General features: G+C 53.0%; 1 protein-coding gene across 1 annotated transcript in view; it reads left to right on the top strand.

The window, feature by feature from the left end:
* Nucleotides 1-21248, top strand: part of HPSE2 (heparanase 2 (inactive)) — a 245150-nt gene that overhangs the window by 172849 nt on the left and 51053 nt on the right. Inside the window, exon 7 of the mRNA XM_067537226.1 lies at nt 6111-6204. Coding sequence (XP_067393327.1) covers nt 6111-6204 — 94 coding nt within the window. The remainder of the gene's footprint in view (nt 1-6110; nt 6205-21248) is intronic.

Here is a 21248-nt window from a genome sequence, read left to right as displayed (position 1 = left end):
GAGTGCATGGCACTAGTGCTCACTGGAAACCTTCTCTTGAACCTGGTTTTCTACAGAAAATTGGGTTCTTGACAAAAGCAAACTTTTTCCTGAAAAATGTCTGCTTTCCACCAAAACTCAGAAATATCCATGGGAAAAGTCAGACCGGTGCAGCTGTGACTGGTCTGTGTTGTGGGGGGGGTGCTGCTCCTCCAGGGAGCTCAGGTCATGCTGCTCCCAGGGACTCGGGGCTGTGGCGGGGGTGCTGCTCCCAGGGGCACTTCAGGGTTACAAGCTCCTATAGACTGGTGTGAGCTGCAGGAGCCATCCTGTAGTGCAGGAGCACGACTCCCGCCCTGGCAGGCTCAGGGGACATTTGTTCTTGTGCTGCCTCCCGCTTTGCCCTCTCAGGCACGTGTAGATCTGGATTTGGAGGCATGAGAGTAACGCTGCCTAGTGTGACAAGGCCGTGCCAACTGCACACAGGCTAAGCTGCTCAGCTTAAAGCATAGCCCCTCGGCTCCTTCCGGCTTTGACTCAGCCAGCTGAGCCCATGTTAGTGTCTGCACTGCCTTGTCCACTCTGGCCTTTCAGGTCCGACAGGTACAAGGGTGGTGTAAGAACCTGCGTAGTCCTCCTGCAGCTTTGTAAGGGGCAAGGTCAGACTCTAAGCACCCCTGTATTCATACCCTCCACACGATAGTAATGATCTGTGTGCAAATACGCCTTGTGAGGTGTCGTTTGAAAAGTGATAATTCGCCGGTCGATAACGCCATGGTGAAATGTGTAGCAGCATTATCTGTAAAGTTATGAATTACCCCTGGAGGATGTTACTAGCACATGTTCAAGACCAGATGGCCTTGCCTAGGTAAAGGTGTTAAACCACTCTGTCCTAAATACAGGAAGTAAATAGGGCCATCAAGACAGCAGGGCGGGGAGTTACAGGAAAGAGAGCAATTTGCATTTTAACAGACAGCAGTGGTGGTAAAAACCAGCATGGTGCTTCCTTCACCACCAGATTCCGTGTAGCCTTCCTCACAGTTTGAATAAACTTTGCTTTGATGGGTAACCTTCAAAAGAATCCATTTCAAAAGTTCACTGGACTATAAAAGAAGGGGACAGAAAAGCCCAAGTTCTGTCTTTCACCTAAGACGACAAAGGAACCAGCACTTTGGGGCTTCTGGAGGAGATCCTGGCTGAGGGGCAGGGGACAGCCACCATTTTGCTGGAAGATGGGGTGAGAAAAGCCATCTTGACCAAAGCTTGCACCTTGCTAGATTAAGTTTTAGACTTTTAGGTGCATGTTTTCATTTTTATTTGCTTGTAACCATTTCTAACTTTATCTCTTGTGCTTGAACTCACTTGAACCCATCTTCTTTTGCTAATAAACTTGTTTTAATCTAAACCAACGATGCTGTGTTTGAATTGAAGTGTTAGTTAATTCCAGTTCATGTGTCAAGCTGCTGGTGTTTGTCTCTTTGCAGGACCAAATGGACTGTATTATTCCTCTGACGAGGGTGGGCATTGCAGGGCACACGAGTTTGGGGATTAGGGGTGTGTTGGGGTCACCTGCTAATATTAACCCAGTCTGGGAAAGACAGGAGTGTGTTTGTGATAACTACTGGCATGCTGGAGGATTCCGAGTGGTTGAATCCGAGCTGTACAACTTACAGAACCTGAAGTGTGTGCCGGCTGCCAGCTGTGTATCCCAGGCTGGGAGCCACACGTAGCAGAAGCATTTGGGGGCACTCAGGGTTATAAAACAAGCGGCAACTCAGCCTCCCACTGGTCTGAATTGTATCCCGAAGCGTGGCAGGGAAACTGGGACTTGGCATTTGTGAAATGCACTGCTTTTATTGACTTCATACGTGCAGGTTCCCGATACTGCCACGCTTGTAGTCACTCTAACCTTTGCTCAGTTTCAATAGGAGAACTTCATGAGCTGGCCCTGAAAGGCTTATACGCACTAGCTCTGTGTTTAATGGCATCTGGACTGTCTAATGAGCATCAGGCGATGGTAGCCTTTTCTCTGCCTGTTGTCTAGTCATTCATTGTTCAGTGCTGCTCTGTGGACTGTGTTTCTATAATGGTCACGACAGTAATATCTAAATGATGAATTGTGCATGCCACTGTCCATAGCTGAGTCTGGTCTTCAAGCCTCCCAGGTTTGCGGGAGCTCTGGTATGTTTGTCTGCCTGGCTTAGCACGTCAGTACTACCTTGGCTTTGATGATGGCTGGAAGGCTTTGGCTCTGCATTGTCTTCAGAGTTCGCTGCAAGACACCCCAGCCTTTGTCTTGTGCTAATCTCTTCTGCTTGCTCTTCCCAGAGACAAGCACCCTCAGCCAAGAACCCTCTATCTCTGGATTGCTTTGCTGGTTGGCAGCTTGCTTTCTGATTTTACTTCATGAGTTCACAATGTGCTGCTCAGCTGCTGGGTGTCGCCTTAAACCTGATCGCAAGAGCCCAGTGCGGATATAAAATTTGTATTCACATCTGAGCCACGATCCGCACAAATGGTCGGCGGATAGCTACATCCGCGGATGTAAAGAGGGTGTCTGCAGATTTGCAAGGCTTTACTGATCGCTCTCACTAGTCAGTGGTAGTTTCTTGTACAACCTCAAATCCACTCAGATTAGCCGTAGGATCCTTCAGGGGCCTTCTTAAGGAACAACTCTGTCCTACGTCTATATCTGCTTCTCCGGAGAGTATTGTTAGCCAGCTTTTGTGTAGATGACATGATAGCCTAATCTGTCAGCTGCAACCTGACTGATTACTTGTGAGACATCAGATATTCGATAGCACATCATTTTATTAAACTGAACCAGACTATAGCGGAGCTTCTGCTTGTGGGATCAAGGTAAGCAGTGACCTGTAATACTATTGGGCATCACCAGGTGGCACTATGACAGACCAGTTCTGTTGAGTTGACTGAATGAGCGGTGAGATCTTGGGGAAATACTTGATGGTAGGTAACAGTGGTGCAAGTTCTTTGTAAAAGTCGTGCATATCACTAGTGAAGTGTGTGGTGTCTCTGACCATGTCATTTCGGAAGTGCAAATGCTGTCTAGGGGTTATGACCCACACAAACAAACAAAGCAAGCATTCCATTTGCCAATATGACCGAGACCACCTTGTCCATTATCAGAAAGGCAGATCTGGTGCTGCTCCTCCATACTGAGTACCTGCTGTCACGCTGTGGCTGAACCCTCCCTTTGCTCTAGCTGCAGTATGACTAAGTAGAAATCACTGTTTTGTGGGAAAAATCTTTAATCACTTGTGAATACTCGACCTTCTTCGGCTGCTGTTGGCTTTTTCTGAGGCTGGATTGATGTGACTCTCAGCACACGTGATTCATTGCATCTTGTATTTAGTATCAGAAGTAATCCCAGCCTGACAGACATTTCTCCTGTCGTAAAGGCTTTACAATTGTTAAAGTCACACGTTGATTTTTAAAGTGCTTTTATTGAATGTTAAGATTTTGAATGGACTTGCCTTAATTTGAATTGTGGAAAATAGTGTTGCAAAAGACCCATTAGATCATTCATTCCCTCCCTGTGCTCACGCAGGAGAAAGTTCCCTACAGTTCTTTCTCATAGAGCTTTGCCTAGTTTGGTTTTAAACCTGTCTGTCCAGTTTAGGGTTTCCAGTAGCACCCATTGCTGAGTATCTATGAACTTCCCAGGACATTAGATTGGCAAGAGGTCCCTAGTGGAATCTCTGCTGTTTCCCTCCCCTGGTTAAATGTCTCATGTGATGAAGCATCTACCATTTCCCCAGGAAGGCCGTTCCACAGGCTTTCCTGATATTTGACGCTCAGTGTTTCTTTTTTTACGTTCATCTCATTAGTCCTAGTTATTCCGCTTTTATTGTGCTAAATAAATATTCTTCCTCACTGGTGTTTAACCCTTTGTAGATTTGCATCAAGTCCGGCCTTAGTTACTACTTAGCCAAGCTAGACATATTCAGCATTTTTCAGCTTTCCTCATTGAACAGGTCCCCCAATCCCGATACTTTTTGTTGCTTTCCTTGGAAGTCCAGCCAGTCAGTGTCTTTCTGCCCAGAACTAACTGCAGTACTCCAGGGGCAATGGCAGAGCCTCCTTTCCCTCCACACTCCAGGATGCCCTTTGGGTTTTTGCAGCCCAAAATCATACTGATCTCTTTTGCTACCTTATCATGTTACAGATTCACATGTAAATGATTTCCATCACCCCTGGGCCTCTTTCTATTATCCCAGCTTCTCAGAGATAGCCCTCTCAGTGAATAACTGCCTTTCACATTCCTTTCCGTAGCTGGATGAGCTGTATTTTCCAAGCTGATTTTCAGGCTATTTCCTGCCTGCCTCTAATCTCAGGCAACGTTGCTCTTTTTGTCACTGATGTTCATATAATCTCCCAAGCCATCATCACTTGTCAATTCCATTCATGCGCCAGGCCCTCTCGGTCCAAATGAGGAATGAAGATGTCAGATGACACTAGTGGACACTTCTCCCAAACTAAGTTCCTTGTCAGTTACTATAACCCTTTCTTTGCTGGTGACCGTTCAGCTAGTTTCCAACCCACGAGGCTGTGCTTTAATCCAAGCCAGTCTAAATTATCTTGTCAAGTCGGTTCTTGGGAGCGTCCATACCTTACTAAAATCCAAATGTCTGCCGTCCCCTAGGTCCACTGCTTTTGTAATTCACTTATAAAAAGTATAACCCCATTGCTGCCCGCTGCTGGTGGGTCTGTTGACCTCTGACGGTCAGGGATTTAATGACATTATTTTTTAAGTGATGATGATATGCTGAGTGCCAGTCTAAAGATACAGCTAAGACAAGACACACTGGAAGGGCCCTCTTTCATACTTCCCTTACTTACAAACTGTAGGAGTGGAGCAGGTGTCTGAGTGGCATTGGTTATTGTTTGATTTGTGGACATCACAGAGAAATGTGTCCCTAGAAGGGACCTGAAAGAGGAAGGGGACTTTTGGCTGTAGGGCATTTACAGTTACAAGTCTGCTGTTAGGTTGCCCCCAGACCCATGTTAGTTTCTTGTCACTCTCTGTGGTATTGGGCATCCATCCTGCATGGTGTGAAATTCACCCCTGCGCTGAAGGATTATGCATCACCAAAGTCTCCTGGACTTGGCTAGGACATATGTGGTGCGTAGGCCCTGCATGTACCCCTTCATGGGGATGGATTTGGCAGGCAGTACCTCAGTGTACTCTCCTCTTCCTACTGCTTTAAGCACGCACCAGAACTTGGTGCCTTGGGCCACAGAAAACAAAACGTGCCAGTTTGTCTCTGGGCATCACTGAAAGTGGACTGGCAGCCGGTGCATCCCCTGGATTCATGACTTGTGTTGTACTTGAGACCTCGGAGGTGAAAGACAGAGACCAATCAGTATCACTCGAACACGGCCCACTGCCCTTGGCCTGGAGATAATCTCTGTGAGCATTGTCAGCTGGCTGTTGGGTGTAACCCTGTCCTGGGGGAGTCGGGACAGAGCATTGATCTTACAGAGAGAAGCCAGGCTTCACGCAGAAGGGCATACACTCAGACTTACACCGCGCTCTGACCTGGTCAGATTTAGTATTCACGCCCCCTCTGCCTCCAGGTATTGCTGTGCTCACCTTTCAGTGGAATATCTCCAAGCACTTCACAGCCAGTAATCAGTAAAACCTTACAACATCCCTGGGCAGTACAGCTGCCAATTTCCTTGTCTTCTCACTTCCCCTGCCAAGTGTCTGCTACATTCCTACTGCCCTGTTAGCTAAACTTACTGTTCTGAAGAGAGGTACGCAAGCTCCGAGTCCCTCCCAGTGCTGTCTGCTGCACGTACGCGTTTGGCATTTCAGGTGCTGCTCACACCATGCCCTGGTTAAATGATTACGTACAAAAGTGACCAGGAACATGTGGAGGAGCCTGGCTAGGGGTCAGTGCTAGGGAAGGGGTAATGAGGCCAAGGACAGTCCCAGCTTAGGGACTCTTCCCACTCCATGAGCAGCTTGAGTGAAGGAGCCGTGCTGGCATGGCGCAGCAGAGGCGAGTTCCTTAGCAGATGCCCAGAGGAGAAGGTGAGGGACAGAGTTACTCCCAGCTCATTGCTGTAGTTCCTGTCTGATTCTTGCCTTCTTATTTTCATTCCAGTTACTACATTGATGGCCGAGTGGCCAAAGTGACGGACTTCCTGAAAACGCGCCTGTTAGACACGCTCTCTGACCAGATCAGGAAAATCCAGAAAGTGCGTGAGTGCCAAGGGACTGTGAGGGGGGAAAGGCCACACCGCTCTGGTGGCTGCAGCTCAGTGCACTGGAGTTGGCACAGGTTTCTGGTCGGGGGCCTGGACGATTGATCCTAATTCTGCCCAGATTTGGTCTCAGCATTAGCGTTCAGCCGTGGAACTGGCTGGGAGACACGGGGACGTTGTCTTTGCTGCTCTTGGCTCTGGCATGTTTTCAGTTGTTAATCACCTGACTCTGGACGGGATGGAAGGGGAGGCCGGGAAATGTCTGTGCAGATAAAAGGGCTGAGAGTTCAGGCAGGGTGGTGGTCATGGGGGATTGCAGCTACCAGACCCTGACTGGGAAGCTAACCAAGGAGTCATGCTGCTGGCTAAACTCTCCGCTCCCTTGCAGAGTGTGGCTAATAAATGGGAATCAGCCAGGTCTGGCAGATGGGGCAGCAGCTGAATAGCCCCTGCATGGGACTAATGGCAATAACAGGTTTGAAATGCTGAGTGGGGCCTGCAGGAAAGGAAGTAACACAATGCATTGGACTTCAGAGGGGCAGAGTACGGCTGGACCATGTGGCTAAGCCAGACTTTTTAAAGAGGCTGGCTCTCATGATTCCTCTCCCGATTCCCTGAAGGAAGCAGCATGGAAGTAGATATCATGTTCAACCGATCACTAAGTGTAAGCGGGGGAATGGTCCCTGTAAGGGATCCTCCACCACAGCCCCTCTGGACAACAAAGGACTTGAAGACCCTCCAGCTTGCAGTCACCAGTGCTTTTATTTATAAGGTGCACATGAATTCCCCACCACCTTACAGTGCCTTGCTTGGCCAGCAGTCCCTGGGGCTGTTCGGGGAGACAGGCAAAGCCTCCACACTCCTTTCCCCTCTCTGCTCCACTTCCCTTCTTGGTGGCATATAAACTCTGCTGGGTCAGCTGGGCAGCTGCTGCCCCTTGCCTAATCAAGCCTGAGCAACTGCTCAGCCTGCGTGAGCTGAGAGCTGCCTCCCCTCAGGTAATCAGGCAGCAGCCCAGCTAACCAGCTCTGCTGCCTCTCAGCTATCGAAGCTGGGGTGACAGGGGCTGGCCAGGGGGTCACCACCCAGCACCCTGTTAGAGTCCTGCTATTGTGGGGAACTTTCCTGGCTCATGCACTACCCTGGAGGAATCGGATCACGACAAGAGCTGAGTCCTCGCTCCAACTTCCCTTACTCGGGGCCTGCCTGACGTCGAGGACTCCCCGCCTTCCACTCTCCCGGGCGGCAGAGTCCTCGTGACCCCGACAAGGCTGGGCCCTGGATTCCTGAACCCTCAGTCTTGTTGGGGTCACTTAAGATGAGGCGAGGGTGTCCCCACTCCGGGGGGCTCTCCTCACTGGCCACATCCCTGGCCCAATGATCACTACATTAACCTCAAATCAAATACCATTTATTAAACAGCAACTGTAAGAAAAACAAGGAAAGATGGAAAGATTAAAGGAAACAAGGACCCGCCCTCTGGGCCCCGGGACCCCACACACAGCGTCTCTGGGACGTAAGGGAAGCTCACGGCCTGCTCCTCACCTGTCCAGGTCTCCTGCCCAGCCCTGGCTGCGCTGCAGTGATACCGCGGGTCAGACACTGCTCTGGCCATGCCCACATGCCCTCAGGCGCTAGGTGGCAGGACCCTTCTCCCCCAGGCTCAGCCCCCTTGTCAGGGTCACATCCCCCCTCTGAGCTGGCCTGCAAGGCCTCTTGTCCGGCAGTGTCTCCCCCTCGCTCCCCCAGCCGCTCGCCGCACTCAGCTGCAGGATTCTGTGTGGCACGCTTGGCACCCGCTATCTCGGCTCTGGGCCCCCAGTCCCACTGCAGCTCATCCTTGGCGCCCCATCAGTGCAGACCAGAGCTGCCCCAGTGCCAGCTCCCCCTCCTCTGGCACAGTGCCGCTGCTCTGCCCACTCTGGTTTGGGCTGCTGTGTCCCCTTAGCTCTGCCCTCCTCAGCCTCACGTGGAGGACGGGCCCCACATGGCTCCTGATTCTCCCGTTGGCCTGCCTGTCCCGTCAACCAGGGTGACCTGGAGCACTGGCCTCTCCCCATTGGCCCTGGGGACTGTCAGTCACAGGGTCCTGATTTCTCTTCAGCCCTTCCTCTTTCTCCTGGTGTTGGGCGAGACCGAGCAAAAGCCCCGCCCTCGAAGTTTCAGTGAGGGGCCAGCAGCCCTGCACACCGGAGGGGGGCGCAGAGAGCCAGGAGGCTCTGAACCTCGGAGCAGGGCAGCCCATCTCCAGAGCACTGACTAGACTGCGACATGTCGGAGCAAACAAGCAGGGAGCTGACCCTGACCCAGCCGGCAGCACCTGCAACAGGGAGGCCAGGGGGCTTCGGAAACCAGATCAGGGCCAGACAGAACCCGAGCTCTCTCTCTGATCCCAGTGCACGTCTTGGGACAAAGGGGAACATGCTGTATATAATGGGCTGCGGTTCAGCAGTGCCTCAGCCTGCCCTGCTCCAAACTGGTTGGTGATTTGCTGGCGAGGCTGTGACTAACGCCGTATGGCTCGGTTATTGCTAGCCTGATTCTAGCACGAGTTTCCCTGGTTTTTATGAACAGCGATTTTTCTTCTCCCTGGCAGTCATGTTTTGACTATGGTATAAATCCCAGCTCTTGTCTGCCTGCTGTGTCAGGCCACAGCAGTGGCTCTCAACCTTTCTGAGACTGCTCTTGCGTACCCCAAGTTTCACCTCAATAAATACGACTTGCTTACAGAACCAGACATAAAATTACAGCAGTGTCACAGCACACCATTACTGAAAAATTGCTGACTTCCTCGTTTTTACCATGTAATTATCAAATAAATCAGCTGGAATATAAATACTGTACTCACATGTCAGTGTAGAGTGTACAGAGCAGTATAAACAAGTCATTGTCCGTATGAAATTTTAGTTGGTACTGACTTCGCTAGTGCTTTTTATGTAGCCTGTTGTAAAACGAGGCAGCTATCTAGAGGAGTTGATGTACCCCCTGCAAGACCTCTGCGTGCCCCAGGGGTACACATACCCCTGGTTGAGAACCACTGAGCTACAGCACTGATTGGCTAGCATGGTCCTCAGGAACTAGTCCTGTCCGTGCTGGAGTGTGCTAGCAATGGCGGTGTGTGAGCAGGGACGCTAGCCTGGCCTCAGCTGTAGTGTGGACAGGGCTTTCGCGCGGCATGCTCAGGTGTGAGCCCCTCAGTAAAAACCAGAGAATCCCAAGAAGGGGCTATACACTTGATAAAGGGACTGGAGGACGTGTCTCTGTTCCAGCTAGGTTTTTATACCACTCATCACGACACTCCTGACTATTCTAATTCTTGTAGGGAGAGACTGTAGAGATGAGAAAACGACTCGGAGAGGCCACAGGAAAGGGACCTGAGGGTCTATGCAACAAAACTGAAGGGGACAATCACTGAGTGCCGTAGAGTAAGTCCAGGAATAATCCTAGTATGCTCCTGCCACTGGAGGGGGTGGTGGTGGTGAGAGCCAGTGAAAGGGCAAAAGGAGCACAGTGGGAACCATATACCCTGGGATGCTAGACTGGTCACAGGGAGGGGGACAAATGGGAGTCCTGAGGTCTTTGAGGGGGTCAACAAGCATGTGGAGAAGGGTGATCCAGTGGACATAGTGCACTTAGATTTTCAGAAAGCCTTTGACAAAGTCCCTCACCAAAGGCTCTTGAGAGAGACGATCCTCTCCTGGATCAGTAACTGGTTAAAAGATAGGAAACAAAGGGTAGGAATAAACGGTCAGTTTTCAGAATGGAGAGAAGCCTGTACTGGGACCAGTGCTGTTCAACATATTCATAACTGATCTGGGAAAAGGGTAAACAGTGAGGTGGCAAAATTCGCAGATGATACAAAACCGCTCAAGATAGTTAAGTCCAAAGCAGGCTGCGAAGAGTTACAAAAGGATCTCACAAACCTGGGTGACTGGGTGACAAAATGGCAGATGAAATTCAATGTTGATAAATGCAAAGTAATGCACATTGGAAAACATCATCCCAACTATACATATAAAATGCTGGGGTGTAAATTAGCTGTTACCACTCAAGAAAGATCTTGGCGTCGTTGTGAATATTCTGTGAGAACATCCACTCAGTGTGCGGCGGCAGTCAAACAAGCTAACAGCATGTTGGGAATCACTAGGAAAGGGACAGACAATAAGACAGAAAATATCACATTGCCTCTTTATCCATCCATGGTATGCCCACACCTTGAATACTGCCTGCAGAACTGACTGCCCCAGCTCAGAAATGTATTGGAATTGGAAAAGATAAAGAGAAGGGCAACTAAAGTGATGAGGGGGATGGAACAGTTTCTATATGAGGAGAGATTAATAAGACGGACTTTTCAGCTTGCAAAAGAGACGACTGAGGGGGGATATGATAGAGGTCTATAAAATCGTGACTGGTTGGAGAAAGTGAATAAGGACATGTTAGTTACTCCTTCTTTGAGTGCTTGCTCATATCAATTGCAATTAGGTGTGCGCGTGCCGTGTGCACAGACGTCGGAAGGTTTTTCCCCTAGCAGCACCTGTCAGGTCAGTGCAGGTACCCTCTGGAGTGGTGCCCCCATGGCGTTGTATATAGAGCTCTGTTGAACCGCTGTCTCCTCAGTTCCTTCTTCCCGCCTGTGACGGTCATTGGAGCGTCTTGCCTCTTTTCTGGGAAGCTTTCCTCTAGCAAAGAAAGAAAGAAAAGCTGTACAGAGTTAGTTATTAATTAGTTATTGGTTGCAGTTGTTTCATTTTGGAGCTCTCCCCACCACCAAATCCTCTCCCTGGGATTGGGGCATGACTCAGTCCCAAGGATTTAAACCATGCGGGACTGCCACAAACCTGTGCCGAGAGGAGACCCACACGAATCCTGTCTAACGTGCCTCGGAGAAACACATCAGGCAGACAGGTGTAAGATCTGCAGGGGCTTTTGGCCAAGGACAAAAAGGGAGAGGGGTGTCAGACTCTTATGGAGGCAGCACTCCGCCTTCAACTGAGTTCTGGCTCGGCACCCAGCACGTTGGTGCAGAGTGCACCGGCCTCTATATAAGAGGCTACGGGCCAACGGCGGACTCGGCACCAAGACAGCCCCAGACCCGAAGACCTGACCTCGCTCCCATGTCCCGGTGCTGCAGAAGAGGCGCAAAACGATCGACGGGGGATGTTTGCCGACAGCGAAGTCCGCGAGAAAGGAGGGTACCCGAGTGCATCCTGTGCCACTACGCTCAGCACTCACTCCACCAGAGCCAGCACTGTCGACTTCAGCCCCACGAGAGGGTCCACTGAGTCCAGAGCTGTTGGACTCACCCGTCAAGGAGAGCCATGTGGGTGAACTGCACTCCCCTCAACCCCGGGCACCTTCGCAGCAACGTGGGACTATGACGAAATGGAGATATTCTTGGGGTTTCCTCCGAGTGCCGTGTGCGTGCCTCAGTTTCCCCTATGTGTTACTCATGTATTTCAGTGATGGGACCAGGGTCTGTGATCATTGCAGAGACCACTAGAGGGCAGATGGGCCTCCCCAGCCACGCGAACACAGACAATGGCCAGGACCCGTTTCCTCTGCCCTGGGTCACCCGGCTGCAGCAGGTTGCAGCAGGCGGAGACAAGGAGGGGTGGACACCTTGCCCAGGAAAGAGACAAAGGACTGGGGAGGGGCCAGGCAGCATGTCTGGGAGTGGCTGGCTGGAAGGGCCAGTCCCCCATAAGGGGTTGCAGGGACCAGAGCCCGAGAATGTGGGCTCTGGGGCTCCCCAGTCGGTCGCTGCTGTAACTTTAGATTCGTCTGCTAGCAAAGTCTCTCTGCGCTGTGATCCTGAGAACTAATAAACCCCTCTGATTCCCACGCTGGCTGGGAATCGCGTCTGGCTGCCAGGCGGATGCATGGCCCTTTGGGGATGTGTAAGAGCTCCCCAGGGTCCCATCCAGGGGGACTCACTGCGGGGAGCTCAGGCAGAGCAGGGTGCTGACCGGTCTGAAGCCAGAGTCACTGAGTCACAGAGTCACAGAGTCTGATGGGTAGAGACCCGAGGGGGGCAGACTCCGAGTGCTGGAGTCCTGACTGGCTTCTCCCCGAGTGGTTCCAGAGCACAGTTCCCACGGGACTCCGTCACAGGGACTTAATAGCCATGATGGCTCAGCAGTGCCCTGCTAGAAGGAAGGAGCAGCAGTAAGACCTCTGACACCACAGACCATCCTGGTGCCATCTAGAGGCAAACCTGCCATGACACTGCACGTCCGCCTTCGCCTCGGCACCATTCCCCAAATCTGTCACGTTCCGCACTGCTATGGTCGCCGCGCTCTGAGTCCCAGTCGTTGGGCTCAGAGGCAGAATCCTACGTTTCCAGACAGCCAGCACCGGTTGGAGAGACGCGACCATAGGCGGGAGCAAGGGCAAAACCCTCTTATGTGACCGGGGCAGGCGCAATGGCAAATGCCGGCGCAATCGCCCTTTTGGACGCCTTGGGCTTATCATCAGGCCCAAGGGTCCTCATCCAAAAAGTCCCACTGCATTGCCGCACGTCAGGAGCTCAAGACCCTCAGCCCCGCAACAGTACCAAGAGGGATGACTACCATGGCACCGAAGGGGGGACGGAGCTCGGCGCGGAACTTGGCACCCAAGATAACCACGGCACCGAGAGGGATGTCACGGGTGAATCACAGGACCCAGTAGGGCAAGAAGACCCAGCCCTTCCCAGAGCCTCATCGTCTTCATCCCTAGACGAGGCAGTGGTGGGGACTGCAGCTACATCTCCCCCGGTGGATAACAGAGCCCACCAGCAGCTGCCTAGGCAAGTAGCAAAGAACCTGGGCCTCCAAGTAGAGGAGGTGCAGGAGTCGGAGGATCCTGTGGTGGACATCTTGAAACCTGAGGGTCCCTCTCGGGTAGCTCTGCCTTTGATTAAAACAATTCAGGCCACTACTAAGACACTGTGGCAAACACCTGCATCTATTCCTCCAACAGCCAAGGGGATAGAGGGAGGGGCAGCAGGCACCGACGCCCAAGTCCAAGGAGTCGAAGAAGCTGGATAGGAAGGTTTACTCTACTGGAGGGCTCCAGCTTTGCATAGCCAGGCAGCAGGCCATCCTCAGACGCTGCAACTTTAAAACCTGGGAGGCTATGACAAAATTCAAAGATTTGCCCCAGCTGAGTCTGAGCAGGAGTTCACTCGATCATGGAGGAAGGAAAGGCCAGCACAAGAACCTCGCTGCAGGCAGCCGTGGGTGCAGCAGACTCTGCCACGCGCACAGTTGCATTGGTGATCATGATGAGGAGATGCTCCTGGCTGTAAGTGTCCAGCCTCCCGCCAGAGGTGCAGCAAACCATACAGGATCTGCCATTTGAGGGCTCTGGGGTTTCTCGGCGCAAACTGACTCCAAGTTGCACAGCCTAAAGGATTCTAGGGCTACTCTGGAGTCCTTGGAATTGCACACCCCGACCACCCAGAGGAAACACTTTAAACCTCAACCCACCCCACGGGCAGACCCAGAGGCAGGAATAGCCCAGGAAGAGGGGCAGGAGTCATAGGCACAGAACGCCACAGCCTCTGCCTAATCGGGGTCGGAGCTTGATGCAACAACCTTCAGGCTCCAAGCAGTCATTTTGAGGGTGTGCCCAAGGGCGACACGCCAGTTCAGAACCAGGATCCTTCCCCCGTTTCCTGAATTGTTTATCGATTCTACCAAGCATGGACACATCACCTTGGACGCTTGGGTGCTGTGCACAGTAGAATTGGGATATTCTCTCCCATTCTCCTCCTTCCCAGCCGCCTTCCTCATCCCTCTTCAGGGACCCCTCTCACAAGCAACTGTTTATTCAGGAGGTGCAGGAAGTCCTATGATTAGGAGCGTGGAGGAGGTTCCTCCAGAGTTAAGAGAAAAGGGCTCTATTCCCGATATTTCCAAAGGCCGGCGGGAGGGGGTGTCACAGACTCATTCTCCATCTGCAAAACCTCAACAAATGCATGAAGAAGATGAAGTTTCGCATGGTCTCATGAATAGGCAGCAGGTGTAAAACGTACAAAAGGCAGTATTTCTTCACACACTGCACAGTCACCCTGTGGAACTCCTTGCCAGAGGATGTTGTGAAGGCCAAGGCTATAACAGGGTTCAGAAAAGAACTAGGTAAGTTCCTGGAGGCTAGGTCCATCAGTGGCTATTAGCCAAGATGGGCAGGGATGCAAAGCCATGCTGTCAGTGTCCCTAGCCTCTGTTTGCCAGAAGCTGAGAATGGGCGACGGGATGGATCACTCAATAACTGCCCTGTTCTGTTCATTCCCCCTGAAGCACCTGGCATTGGCCACTGTTGGCAGACAGGATCCTGGGCTAGATGGACCATTGGGCTGATCCAGTCTGGCCGTTCTTATGACAGATGCAGAGGGAGGCTCATTCCCCCTTCGCTAGGGAAGGCTCCAGGGGCCATAATGAGGAACAAATGGGCACAGGGAGCGAGCAAATCAAGGGAGACATTTTCACAGGTGGGTAACAGGATCCAAATCTGAAGAAAGTTGGCGTCACCAGAGAGCTTGGGCAGTGACCCCCAACGGGCCAGGCCTGGGAGAAGGGGACCGATCAGCGCGAGTACAAGCCGAGTGTTGGCAGACAGCTCAGTCTGTGCGTGGAGCGAGTGGGGCTGAGCTGGCAACCTCTAGGCCTAGGGGACCAGTGTGTTACAAGGGCTGTGCTGGGTCCCATGGCCTCTGCCTTTTCAGACCCTTCCGTGGGTTCCTGCTGTGAAGATGCTGGATACCCTGTTCTTCTGTACCAGACATGGACTGGCTGCAGAGCTTGCTTGTACACCCCAGCTGTGCTCCTCACCCCAGCCTTTGATGCTCTGCCAGGTGTGGCTGAGGTTTGTTTTACACAGTGTCCCCTTGCAGCTGAATCCGACAGTGTAGCAGGTCATTACAGCTGCCCCTGCATGCGCTCCTCTCTGCAGCGTGAGCAGGCTGTGACCAGGCAGTGCCTGCAGAGGAGAGGTCCTGAGTGCTCAGAGGCCTGGTCTGAGTGTCTCTGGAAACCTGGAGGAGCTGCCGGGGCTGCGGGAAGGAGTCCTGTGGGAATTCCAGTGCAGCTGAGAGCGCACATGGAGCTGGGCGCTAATGGGTTGCAGCTTCACTGAGTGTGTGCATCCTGCCCGGCTGATTAGAGCAGCTGGGCTGGTGAACTCTCCTGTTTTATTGCTTCCTCTCTGACTCAGGAAGGTGGCGGGCTTAGATAATTATAGGCACAATGCCAGCACCTCTGGGGCTTCCGTCAGGGATGTTGACTCTCACAGGCTGCGAGTGGGAAGCAGCTCAGAGCTGGCGTCCTTAACGTTTTCCTGGGAATCCAGTCCAGCCAGCACGTTCCATCAGCCTGGACTGGCCCAGGAACACGAATATTCCTGGTTCTCTGGCGTTTGCAAACAGCTAGTGACAGTAGTGCTGGGGATCCTGCCGCGAGGAGCTGGGAAATCTGGAAAGAGGCTGTGTGCTGGTGCAGGAGGGTGTTCATGACAGGCAAGTGGAGCGCCTGGCTGTGTCTGAAACATCCATCACACCTCACGTCTCTTAGGAGTTTGTACTGATACTCACAGGAGCCCCTTAGCCTGGGGCTGGCAGGACTTCTCCAGCTCCACCGTGGAGGGCAGCAGTAGTGGGGCAGAGAGCGAGCCAGCCAGCCCCTTCATGAGGTCCTCCTGCTGATTATAAACGCTTCCCTTCAAATGTTTGTCTACTCCAACAATGCTGCCAACAAAGCAGCTGCTCGGCCATTGAGCTATCTCTTCTCTGGCCCCTGCGCCGCTCACTGGCTTTCCTTGCCTTGGTTCCGCTCTGCCTTCCGGTCAGGTCTGAGACAGAAGCCACGTTTCTGGGGCGCTGTCACTTGAGTTTGGGCTCTTGTGCGCCAGTACCTGCCACAAGGCTCTGGCGTGCTGGGACTTGGGACCTTTTGTAAATTGCTGCCTTTTCTTGGCATCTCTGTTTTAACATCATCTCGGTGCCACTGCAGTCTGGGAACTCCGTTAGCAGCATTTTCTCGTCCTGCTGGGGCCTGGGCTAGGAGCGCTCTGGTGCCATCGATCTACTTTGCACCTTGCTGCCTCTGAGCTAGCACCCTGATAGCAGAACCGTTAGCGTCTCAGTGCCAAGCTCAGCATTCCTGGGCTGCAAGCGTTTCCCTCGATGCACACGGACCTTTCCTCTCTTGGCAGTTTGGCGTCTCAGTGGGAAGGAAGGCCCTGCCAGCATGGTACCTCCTCTCAGCTCAGAAATGAGCAGGGTGATGCCGGGCATCCCTAGTGTTGCAGAGCGGAAGTGCCCCTCAGGCCTGCTGGTGATGCAGCACAGAGCCAAACTGGGTGCCCACTGTGTAAACAAGCTTTGTTGGCAGCCTGCCCCTGATCCCTGGAGAGGTGGGATGGGTAGTACACCAGCAGCAGAGGAGTCTCAAGGCCTGAGGAAGTACTGCTCTCTTGCTGTTTGATCTGTGCGCGCAGGAAGCTCTGTCCTTGAGCACTTTGACTGTGTGACTTAATCATCCTTTTTGTCTGTCTGAGGAGCCTTCGCTCTCCTTTGGGCCCAGCTGGGCAGAACTTTTCCACTGGCTGCTCGTTGTGGCACGTGATTTGTGCTGTGTTGGGGTGCGGCAGGGGTTATGTTGAGCCTGCCCTGCTGCCATGCACAGCCCTGCTGCTGCAGATGTGGCTCTCGCACCGATTTCAGGCAAGTAAAGAGCAGAGGCACCACGGGGTGGAAAGCAGGTGGAGTGAGGATGCTCCTGCTCTGAGGGGTGGAGAAGGGTGTGGTCACATGGTGTGCTGGGATAGGCTGTTGCTCAGGCCCAGGATAGAGCCTATGGCAGGAGATGCGAGGAGCAGGCAGCGATGAAGGAAGGGATGCAGTTACCTAGAAGGTGAAGGCAAGGACATGAAAGGACTAGGAGGCAGCACAGGGACCCAGAAAGGTGGGGGCAGGTGACATAGTTGGAGCAGCTGCAGGGTGTTGGAGAAACAAAGGAGAAGAGAGTGAGCGATGGGGAAACCCTGCGTGGAGAACCTGGGAAATGTCTATATTATTTTTAGGAAAAGCAGGTATGATTCAGTTTCCCCACTCACTTTTGTACTGCCAGATCATTAACTTTTAACGACAGCCAACCAGGAGGACCTGTTGGATGTGGCTGGACAATTACCTGGCTGACCACAGCTCATCCCCCATCCAAACCCATGTGTCAGGGGGACAGGCAGTACACATCCCTTGAGTGGATACATAATTGGTTAAACAACCGCAAACAAAGAGCAACTATTACTGGAATGAAGTCGGGTTGGAGGGAGGTCCCACATGGGGTTCCACGGGGATCTGTTCTGGGTCTGGGGTTGTTTAACATCTTTGTTAATGAGCTGACTGTAGGAATAGAGAATACTGATGAAGTCTGCAGATGACACAAAGCTAGGGGCAGTTGCCAATACTTTGGATAGAGCTAAAATTCAGAGGGATCTAATTGGAGAACTGGGCTATCGACAACACAATGAAATTCAACAAAGACAAATGTAAGGTGCTGCTCTCAGGGAAGAAGAACAAAATGCACAAATACAGCATAGGGAGAAACGGGCTTGGCAGCAGCTCTGCTGAGAAGGATCTGGGAGTTATGGTGGATTGCAACCACAACATGAGTCATCCATGTGATGCTGTTGCAAAAAAGCAAATGCAATTTTTGGTTGCATTAACAGAGAGATAGCATGCAAGTCACGGGAGGTGATAGTACCACGCTGCTCAGTGCTGGTTAGGCCTCAGTTGGAGTGGTGTGTCCAATTTTGGTCACCAATGTACAGAAAGGATGGTGAGAAACTGGAAAGGATTCAGAGGCAAGCAACAAAGATGATCAAAAGCGTGGAATGCAAGCCAAAGAGGAGATGATGGGGGAACATGATGGTGGTGTTCAAATACTTGAAAGGCTGCCATAAAAAAGATGGAGTAAAGTTGTTCTCTTTTGCCACAGCGGGCAGGACCAGAAGCAATGGGTTCAAACTCCAGCATAGCACATTAGATTAAATCTCAGGAAAAGCTTCCGAACTGTAAGAACAGGCAGACGATGGAACAGACTGCCTCGGGAGGTTGTGGAAGCTCCTTCACTGGAGGTTTTTAAAAGGAGGCTAGAGAGACATCTGTCTTGGATGGTTTAGGCCCAAGAAATCCTGCCTCTTGGCAGGAGGTTAGACTAGATGACCCTCGCTGTCCCTTCTAACCATGAGTCTATGATTCTATGAAAACAGCATAACTGGGACTTAAGACAAAGGACCAAGACATTAGGAAAGGGGATAGGAATCTGGCTCTCCTAGCGCCTCCAGCATGTGTGATAATTCAGCTCAGCTGAGGAAGGCCAGGGAGGTTTGCTGCAAGCAGGCAGACTGCCTAGCAGCCCACTGTAAAGTGGGACCTGCCGAACTAAGCAAGGAGAAGCTGGCCAATTAGACCAGGGGTGTTTCCACTCATTGTCTCTAAATCCTGCTTCCAGCTGACTAATGCGTAGGGGCTTATTTTGCAAAGGCTGCCCTGTGTTGCTGCAAACAGCTGCTGCTTGTTCGGTTCCCAAGGTGGCAATCTCTAGTGGAGTCCAAGCTTCTTGGCCTGCTGAAAGAGCCATGGTGGAACACAGAGATGCTGAAACTGGGAACCCAGGCTTGGAGTAATGGGGCCTCAGGGCTCTTCCTATGGCAAAATGGAGTATGTCTGCACAGCCTTTTGGGCCTCCCAGCCCTCCTCCTGAAGCCCTGGGTGGACACACCTGGTTAGCGGGGCTGTCCCTAGCGTACTAGAAATAGTTGGATAGACAGCACTCAGAAGTGTGGCTCGGCTTGTGACATCCACTCCCCTCCCTAGGCTTCGGAGTCCAAGCTCCAGCCTGAGCCACCACTTCAAAGCACTGTCTACACAGCTGTTTCCAGCGCTCTAGCATGAATCCATCAACCCAGGTTGGGATGTTTGCTCCCACAGGCTCCAAAATGCTGTGTAGACATACCTCTGGAGGTCCAGGGCCTAGCACAGTGGTACCCAGACTGCAGGTCATGACCCCATTTGGGTCACACCATCTGCAGATGGGATCCTGGTGATCCCTAGTGTGCAGAGGATGTCATTTTGCTTCGCAGAGCATGACCTCGCTTGTATGGTGCGTGCGAGGTCATGGAGGACGCTCTACAAAATGGCATCCTCCATGGGGCATGAGGCTGTGCTAGGCAGAGGAAGCTATTTTGCTTCTCAAAATGACAGCCTCCATAATTCATTAAATCAGGTTGTGCTGGCAAAACATTTGGGAGGCTCTGGCCTAGCATTAAAGGGGTCACTCTCAAAGAGACTGTAACGGCCAGAGGCACAGCACAACCTGTGGATATGTGACTCCTTGCTGGGGCTCAGCTAGTCTCTGTAACAGCTGCATAGGGCCCAATCCTGCATTGGTGTAAATCAATGGCTGCAATGGAGTGACATCAATTTACACCAACAGAGAAGCTGGCCTATAAAGAACAATCTACAATCTGGAGTCAGCTAGGCAGGGCTGACAACCCCTGTAAACGGGCCAGGTATTCCAAGAAAACAAAAGCGAACAGGTTTGACTCTGAATCTAAACCAAGCTGTCAGAACCACACTGATGAGGGAGCGGCGCCTCTGCTGAGGCTGAGGTGCTTGAACCCTGCATGCAGGTGATGCCGTGGGATCGTTGCTGAGTCAGACCGGCAGCTGGGGGCAGATAGTCCCAGCCACCATCCCAGAAGGATGGGAGCTCCTCGCGCCGGGGGCGAAGGAACAAGGGTTTGGGGCAGAGAGGATCTGCGGGGAGCACCCTAGGCCCAGCCATGCTGGAGGAGAAAGCCTTGGCTGAGATCTGAGTCTGGGTGCAGACAGTGTCTGAGTTAGTCCTGGAACCAAACCCCCGGAAGGAGGCTAGTGTGGGGTGCGGGTGTGAGTGGGTGCTGTGCGAGCACGGGTGCGTGTGCGAGCGTGCATGTGAGCGGGTGCGTGCGTGTGCGAGCGGGTGCGCGTGCGAGCAGGCGGGTTATTCGGACCAAGGTATGACTTCCACCTGCTCACAGCGGAGCTCACCAGCCCCACTGGTATCATCCTGTGCCACCCCCTGCCCCCGTGCCTGGGTGAGGGGCTGGCGGCCCTGACTCGCCTCAGCAGGGGGCGGGCTGATGAGAAAGCAGGGCCCTGAGACAGACAGGCCCCAGGGCCAGTGGGGAGAGGCCACGCGCCAGGTCAGCCTGATTGACAGGGCGGCCTGGCCAATGAAGGAGGCAGGAGCCGGGGTCCCGTCCTCCGTGTGAGCTGGAGAGAGCCGGGGCCTGAGCCAGCGCGGCCTGAGGAGCTGCCCAGGGGGCCGGGCTGAGGCAGAGCAGCAGCCGCGCTGAGGCAGTGTGGGGCGGGGGCTGAGGCAGTGTGGGGCGGGGGCTGAGGCAGTGTGGGGCGGGGGTGGAGGCAGTGTGGGGCTGGGTGGGAGCCGCGCTGAGGCAGTATGGGGTTGAGGCCGGGGTCGGGGCTGTCCGGAGCCGGGGGCGGTCAGTGAGCGGCTGGGGACAGCACAGGGGGCCCGACAGGCCAGACTGGGAGGGGGGTCGTGACCCCGATGGGGCGACGCTGGGGAGAAGGGCCCTGCCCCAGCCAGTGCCTGACCCACGGCATCCCTGCAGCACCGCCGGGCCCTGGGCAGGGGGCTGGGACCCTCCCTGGCACCCCAGAGAGGCCGTGTGGAGTCCCCGGCTCGACGTTCGGTGTTTTCCTTTCACCTGTCCCATTTCTCCCGTATGGTTTCATCGATAGCGGCTCAATCGATCGTATTTGCTTTGAACTATATGCAGTGACCAGTGGGCCAGGGAGGCCCACCCCGGAGTGGGGACATCCAAGCCACTGTCCTAAGTGACCATGACAAGATTTGGGGTGCAGCCCCCAGGAATCCTGGGCCCAGCCTTGTCAGGATTATTATAAGGACTCTGCCACCCGGGATAGTGGGAGGGGAGCCCTCGGGGTTGGGCAGGCCTCCGGGTAAAGGGAGTGGGAGCGAGGACACAGG

This window comes from Emydura macquarii, unplaced genomic scaffold (genome assembly GCF_026122565.2).
Source record: "Emydura macquarii macquarii isolate MOO-44397 ecotype Brisbane River unplaced genomic scaffold, CSIRO-AGI_Emac_v2 contig_3692, whole genome shotgun sequence".
Classification (NCBI taxonomy): domain Eukaryota; kingdom Metazoa; phylum Chordata; order Testudines; family Chelidae; genus Emydura; species Emydura macquarii.
Note: the sequence above shows the minus strand (reverse complement) of the source record. Positions and strands in the feature narration are given on the sequence as shown.